This window comes from Corvus brachyrhynchos, unplaced genomic scaffold (assembly GCF_000691975.1).
Source record: "Corvus brachyrhynchos isolate BGI_N302 unplaced genomic scaffold, ASM69197v1 scaffold200, whole genome shotgun sequence".
In the NCBI taxonomy this organism is placed as follows: Eukaryota; Metazoa; Chordata; class Aves; order Passeriformes; family Corvidae; genus Corvus; species Corvus brachyrhynchos.
The window spans coordinates 1,998,967-2,006,552 of NW_008236184.1; the positions used below are offsets into that span (position 1 = coordinate 1,998,967).

A 7,586-nucleotide genomic window follows, 5' to 3' on the forward strand; every position below is an offset into this window, starting at 1 on the left:
CGCCGTGAGGGGCCGGGCCGGGGCCGCCGCCGCTCCCCGCCCGCCGCCAGGCCTGAGCAATGCAGCGCCGATGCCGGGCAGCGCGCTCTGCACGCTCCCTCACGCAGAGCGAGGGCTGTTGTAAACACCGTGCCCTCCTCAGATTTAGAATTTTCTTTTATGACAACGCGTGGAAAACAACTGAGGTGTACCGGGGCATAACAATCCTGTGCCATGCACTCTGGCATGACCCTGCTTGAGCAGGGAGGGTGGACCAGATGACCCAACTCTGGTCCCTTCCAACCCAAACCATTCTGGGATTCAGTCTAAGTTATTAGTCTAAGCCAGTTCCTAGCTCTGGGTTCCCACAGGCTTAAAAACCTTTTGTGTCCTCCCTCTCTCCCAATCATGATTTCAAAATATAATTTCTGTAATTTAAATGCCTGGGTACATCTTAAATTCTTCAATAAACGCAGTTACTCCTGCTAGAGATACAGAGCTATTACAACAGCAGATACAAAGCTATGGGCTATAGATTAAAGAGACTGTAGAGTCACAGCATATGTCAAGTATTGTACATGATTGTATATCTGCCCACAACAAAAACCTTTCTTTTTGGAATAAATCAGAGGTCTATGGTAGAAAATATAAGTAAAATCTACAGGAAACTGTCTGAACATCACCTCACAAGCTCACAAAGCATTTTAAAGATCAACACAGAATAAAACCTACTCAAATTTGGGAAAAAAATTTAATATATACAAGATGCAACATATAAAAAACGTAAATTACAACTTCAGTTTATGAACAGAGAGTGCTTTCTCCTTCTTCTGTTTCTTCTTTAATTTGCTTGCATCTTTGATTTGCATTCTCACTTGATCTTGCAGCTGAGAAAAGAAGGCCTGGGATGATTTCAAGGCCTTGTCTTTACCTTCATCCTGTCAATGGACAAAACATTTGTTATAACCGAGAAATGTACAAACAGTACCATTATATTACTTACTAGTTACTCACACATAATGGTATTTGACTTCAAAAAGATCTGGTAACTGATTTTCAAAGGGTATTTTTCACCACATTTTTATTCCACTCCTACTATCTAAAGAAATAAAGATTACATTCTCTTTCTAAGTAGCAATTAGCATGATCGGTAAGAGCAGGGGCATATCAAGAACAGATCCTGGCACATCATGAATTACAACTGGGTACCTGTATTTTGTATTCTGCTTGCCTTCTGAAAAGGTAAGCACAAGCATCTGGAAGTAATGAAGTTATTTTTCCTATTAGTTTCTAATACTTCAGAATTTCAGAGATTTTTAGAATTTTATTTAAAAGACATCGTAAGTGGTACACAAGTTTACTGTTTTATAGCATGCAAAATAATATCAATCTGATGAGAGTATAGGGAAGGCTCCAAAATAAGGACAAAGTTAAATAGGAATATTGTATTACAAAACAGTTTAAGTTACCCAAAGCTTATATAGAACATAGAAACCTAATGTGCATTCAAGTAGTCCCACTTGATGAAGTGGAATGGCTTCAATGCAGGAAATAAAGAACATCTATTTGCAAGAATATCACCTTGTGGACCTTGAAATGAACAGAAAAGTAGCACCTCACACAAAATCATTTCTTCCTGATGAACATACTTTTATGTAAAGTAATTGTATCATACAGCTTTTTCATATTTTTCCAACCTTATACTTGTAATTCTCTGGGATGAAGTTTGCTTTCCTCTTTCTAGATAAACATTATCTATCCTTGGGATTTTAGTCTTACCTTGAGCAGAGATGCTTTGCCTTCTTTGGTAAGCCTTTTTAATTTTGCTGCAGCAGCTTTTTTGCTAAGTTTTGTGCCTTGTTCTGGTTTCATCTTTTCAAGAAGCTTTTGACGTTTCTCCTTTTCCCTTCGCCTCATTCGTTTACGGAGCTTTTTCCTTCTTAGGTCTCGTTTCTTGTCTGTGGGAGTCTTTTCTGCATCTGTTTTTACATCACCAGCTTTGTTCTTTTCCTAAAGAGAAGAAGATCTTTAGATCCATAACAGTGCAAAAGACAAGACTCACTTCACAGAACTCAAATCTGTCTCAGCATTTCCATTATTACAAGTGCCAGCTCAGGATAAGGCAAAGGTCAAAAACTGGCAAAAGCTGGGAAATGAGATTTGTAGAGTTGGTCCAGGACAGGCTAATCGCTCTGCTCTAGTGACATTTAGCTTTCCCCTTCCCAATACCCACATATATGTTGGGACAGCAATGGCCATCACATAACAGTCTAGACCAAAACCAAAGCATAATACTATGGCCTACGGGAGCCAAATAAAATATACTCTTTACCCAGATAGAAAAAAACAAACAAACAAACAAAAAACACCTCACCCCCCAAAACCCCCCAACAACCAATGCTAAAATTCTAGACAAAAAGGTCCACAAGGTGAGGAAACACCCACCAGGATGAGAAGGGGCAGAATTTCCACTGATCTGAGAGACAGTACAACCTTCTATAAACCACACAGATCCTCTCCCAATCCTTATGCCATTTTATATTTACCTTGATCTCCTCTGGTGCTAAGAGAGCAGCATCACTAACAGCAACTGGTGCTACTTCTTCCACGCTGATAGCTGGAAGGTTCGAAACGATTTTAACTTCTGGCACCGGCTAGAAATAAGGTGACACATTCAGGACTGAGCACACCATCTCAGCAGCTGACAGACAACTGAAGATCCCAAGTATTTGGGTTTGTTTAGAGTCAATCACAGTGCATTTAATATGAAATAAGAATGAGCTCAGTAAACATCAATGTTTACTTTACTTTCCATTTCTGGAATATATTTTAAAGTATCCAGTTCAAAGAAAAAGGGAGAAAGCCCCCAACTTTATGAAACTTATGCACTTACTGGTTTGGGTGTGAAGTGGAAATTACAAAGCGCATCCAGCTTCTGGAAGAGTGAATCCATCATTTCCTGAATTTCTTTGTGTTCAGGATTTTCTTCCTCTTCAGTCTTTTGCTGCATTAGAAATGCAATGTAATTGTAACACCATTCATACAGCCATTTTACTTTAGGAAGTGTGGTAACAACACAATGTACAATTCAGAGCCATTTCACTGGTGAACACTTAGAGAAAGACTCAAATACTTCCACTTTGAAAGTGTGTAAGTGAACACACAAGATTATGTGGTGTGAGCTTCAAACCCAAAGGCAAGGCATTGTTTACGGTACCTGGTGAAGTTTCATGTATTCTTGCTCGTAGATTTCAGCAAGACTCAGCTTACTCTTTTCATGATCCAAAGCGATCCGTTTCTTGTACTCAAAAGCTTCCTCTTTGGGTTTTTCTTTTGGTACTACATCATCCCATGCCTGAGAAAGTCATAAAGTAATGACCAAGTGCAACTACAGTCAAATATCAGCTACATCTTATTTAGAACATTTTTCAATTATTTATCTGGCACATTAACTAGTTTATGCATGTGGCTTCCCAGGACTCATTAAGTTTCACACTTTCATTTGGAAAAAAAAAAAGTAGTAAAAGTTACAGGTCTAGCTTGTGTCGTTGTTTTTAGTGAATGAGGGCAAGAACTGTAACAAGTTAACAAACTCCTCCCCATCTTTTTTAATTCAACGAACAATAAGGCTCAACAAGCTGTGAGATACAAAGTTTCTATCAGTGGCTTTGAAGAAAAACGAAGTAAAAAACTGAGTTTGGGTCACTGCTCAGAATGCTCAGAGCACTAGTTATGGTAACAGTCAAAACTTACAGACTGGCATTATATTCCAAATAAATCCTTACAGTTTCATATGGACACACGCATGTTTTGAAGTGCACCAAAGCTTGGTGAGTAACAGGGATATAAAAATGGGGCTCCTTAGAAATCTAAAGACATGTTCATCAAGACAAAAGCATACAACAACCTGTTGCAGAAATTAAGATAACTCTACACCTAACATTGGAAATGCTTCAAAGTCATCCTTAGAATGTGCCATGTGAACCAAGCCTATGAAAAATATAAGGAGGAACAGGTAAGATAATATTAACCTCATCCAATATTCTCTGTTTAATGATATCTTCAAGCTGAAAAGTAGTTTCTTCTGTGATCACAGGTGCTGAAAGGAAAAAGTGAAGTATTTTAAGATTAATGTTTCTCCAGCAAGAAATAGTTCTTGTTCTACGAAGAATAAACTACAGAAAAGAAAGTAAGGCCTTCACAAAAATGTGGCAATTGAAGGTGAAGTAAGTAAATATAAGTACAAGCAAGTCATATTATGTGAGGCTCATAAATTACCAGGTCTGCCACCAAAGTTATGATTTTCCAGGTAAATTAAAAATTAACAAAAAATATTATAATTTCCTGTAGTTTCCACTGTGAAAATGCACAACCTCAAAATGACATCAAGAAGTTTAACTTGGTGTTCTGTTACCCTGCTCCTGAGTCACAGGTGTTTTCAGCAAGGTCAAAGGGCAGAACACCCAACATGGTCTGCAACATGCAGTCAGGAAAGCCCTGTCCCTCTCCTTACCCATTCGGACTGCATGGTCAAAAAGTACTGTTTCTTCCAAAAGGCTGTTCTCAGGGCGTTTTTGTCCAGTCACTTCTCCTTTAAGCTGCCAAGGTTTCTCCTCTAACAATGCTTCTTCTAAACTTTTTATTTTTTTGCTCATCTGAAAAACACAATTTCCTAAGAAGTTTAAAATAGAACGCACTCATAAACCCACAGCAAGAAATTAATATTTACTTCAGGTACATGAGGGAATATATGATTGCCAATGTACCTATGTAGATAAACCACATTTTTCTTAAATTTTAAACACCCTCTTCATATTTGCTAGACTGAACAAATGGCACAACCAGTCAAAAAAAAAAAAAAAATTGCCACTCTTTTGAAGTATTAGCCAAATAAAATATGAAAAAAACAACCAAACCACAATTACCTTCTCCTGTCTCTTCTCAAAAGATGACTTTATTTCACTGGGATTGATGCTCTTCTCTAATTGCACTTCAGTTACATCTTCTGTTTCACTGTCATCTGGCAAACTAAAAGTTACTTTTTTAGAAGCTTCTTTACTTCTTATGTGCTCCACCATTTCATCCATGTCCTCAAATCTGTAACAATAACATTTAATATAAAATAAAGGTAGAGAGGCCTCTATAATTTTTCACATGAAGATGTTTCAGCCCTTAGACCAACTAACTTACACTTTACAACCAGTCTCAAAGACTCCCCTAAAGGTAGAGGACTCTAGGGAAACTTCTGGATAATAAAAAAACTTTGAACAGCTCTAAAATGCTTTATTCACATAAATATCAAGGGATAATACTAAAAAAATTTAAATAAACTGATTTTAAATAAGGTGACAACACAAACCATGAATATACAACAGTTAACTGAGAATGGCAAACTATGACCAGAGTGAGTGTGGCATTCCCAGTATTTTCTACTTCACTTTAGTGTAAAATTACAAGGATATTTTCACCTGCAAATAATGCCTATACTTACTCAGACATACTTTCTTCATTTTGCTCTTCAACAGCACTGTCTGCTTCCTCTTCCTGATCCTCTTCAGCATCATTAGCTACTAAATCATCATCATCATCATCATGAACTGAATCAAAGAAATCTTTGTACGTCATATCTCTAGAACTTTTAATTGGCTAAAAAGGTGAGAGGGAAAGAAAAAACCAAACAACAAACCACAAGTGTTAAGACTGACAGAAATGAAAGGGTATCCTGTCTTTTAAAGTTTTTAGTGCCTGAGGAACAGCACTACTTGTGTAACAGTAAGTCGGGTTAGTGATGCATTAACCTGTGGTAGGGCATCATAGCAAAACTGATTTCTTTTACCGCTATTTACAATTCTCTATGACTTAAACATACAGAAGTCAAGGAGCTGTATATTTTGCCAAATACTTGTTGGAATGCACACAAATTCCCTGGGTATATTTCTTACTTGCTACTGAGAATGTCTGGTAATCTTAAATAATAAAATACTTATTTTTGAAACAATTGCTCATCAATTTAAGTTATATCAGAGTTACAAAGCCATGTCCCTGGAAAAAGCCCTTTGTTCTGCATCAGCCACCTTAGTGATCTTTAACTGCCAGATGCTGAGTGACAAATCTTTTTCATTTGCTGGGTCACCTATTCTGCAATTCTTCAAGGTCCCTTATTTCTTGTGGGTACTATCTCTTCCTTTATTTATGTAAAAGCCCAAGGCCCATCTAAGGGGAGACTGGAATAGCAGGATACTATGTTCTCCTACACTAGGACTGTGTCCTACCAGATATTCATTGTTAAAAGTAAAGCTTCAGAAGTAATCATTAGCCACTAAACAAATTTAACTTGGCAGTTTCTACACAGAGTTAAACAGCTTATGGTCATCCTAACAGATATCAGATTTTGATTTAAAGGAAAAGGGATATCAGAAAATTATTTTACTGGTATTCTTACTTTGACTTTAGCTTCTTCAGAGTCTTCTTCCTCATCATCTGAGATAATGTCTTCAAAATAATTAATATCTTCTTCTTCTTCTTCTTCTTTGTCTTCCTTCTCTGCATGTTCTAAAAAAGCTTCCATCTCAGCCAGCTTGAAAAACTTGTCATCTACTACAGATTTTTTTCCCTTTTTTTTCAATGTGGTTTTCTTGGCTGTTTTAGCTTGTTGCTCCAGTGCTTCAATATCAAAGTCAATATCAGAATCCTCATCACTGTATTTCTGCATTATGCTTTCTCTGAGTTTACTTTGTTCTTCTTTAGCTTTAGTTTTATCTTTATCTTTTGTATAAACACTCTTCTGTTCAGTTTCTGCTTCCATTATGGTGTCTTCCAATTCCTTGTCACTGCTGGTCTCCACATCTGAGCCGTCCTCTTCCTGGTCTGAGAGAAGGCAAAGATCTTCATCCTCGGCATCCCTTGCAATGGATTTCTTGAAGAAATCGAGAACTGCATTGTTCTGGAGCTCTAGTTGCTGCCAAATCTGTTCTTCATCAAAATTTTCTATCACCAGCTCTTTTAGAGGACCCCCACGAACTATGTGAGTTCCTTTATTCAAATCGTAGAGAGTCTTTGTCATTGCTCTGAAGTCGGCTGCCAGTCCATCCTGCACACTAAGAGCACAATAAATAAAAGACCTTAACACCGTCCATTAAGTTAATCACACGGTCACACTGCTGCTCTTTTTATATCTGCTTTGGTAGTTTCTGGTGCTACAGAACAGCATCTTTCAACAATTACATAGTGGCTTAACTTTCTACACATCTCTTGAAGTACTGCTAGTACACATTCATAGAAAAAAATAGACAGAATTCTTAATCCTTTCAGCTTTATTACACTTGGGGTATGAAGTAGCAGCTAGACAGAACATTCCAGCTTTCTATAGCTGCATCTTACAATACGCTGATCGTATTTAAGCACCTCAGACATTTTTGGGAAGTAAACAGTACAGCACTAAACACCTCAATCGTCCAAGAGCCAGACCCCAAGTTTCAAAGAGGTAACTGCCCTTCTCCACCGCCTCACTCCTCAACTTTTACACCTGGGCAGTCTTCTCCAGATTTTTCTCTAGGGCTACCAGTGCTTCCCCCCGCCGCCCCGCGGTACCTGAGGAAGCACTCGGG

General features: G+C 37.9%; 1 protein-coding gene across 2 annotated transcripts in view; it reads right to left on the minus strand.

Annotated features, from left to right (window-relative positions):
- Nucleotides 1–711: 711 nt before the first annotated feature.
- MPHOSPH10 (M-phase phosphoprotein 10) overlaps nt 712–7,586 on the minus strand; it is a 7,140-nt gene continuing 265 nt past the window's right edge. Inside the window, exons 1-11 of one of the 2 annotated variants that reach the window (XM_017737638.1) lie at nt 7,570–7,580; nt 6,422–7,076; nt 5,471–5,625; nt 4,905–5,076; nt 4,493–4,634; nt 4,011–4,078; nt 3,197–3,334; nt 2,873–2,983; nt 2,526–2,633; nt 1,759–1,989; nt 712–917 (exon numbers count right to left, since the gene is read on the minus strand). In XM_017737638.1, coding sequence (XP_017593127.1) covers nt 768–917; nt 1,759–1,989; nt 2,526–2,633; nt 2,873–2,983; nt 3,197–3,334; nt 4,011–4,078; nt 4,493–4,634; nt 4,905–5,076; nt 5,471–5,625; nt 6,422–7,042 — 1,896 coding nt within the window. In that variant the 5' untranslated portion in view covers nt 7,043–7,076; nt 7,570–7,580 and the 3' untranslated portion in view covers nt 712–767. Of the gene's footprint in view, nt 918–1,758; nt 1,990–2,525; nt 2,634–2,872; nt 2,984–3,196; nt 3,335–4,010; nt 4,079–4,492; nt 4,635–4,904; nt 5,077–5,470; nt 5,626–6,421; nt 7,077–7,569; nt 7,581–7,586 lie in introns of those variants that run through there. The other variant, XM_017737635.1, reaches the window with a different exon arrangement.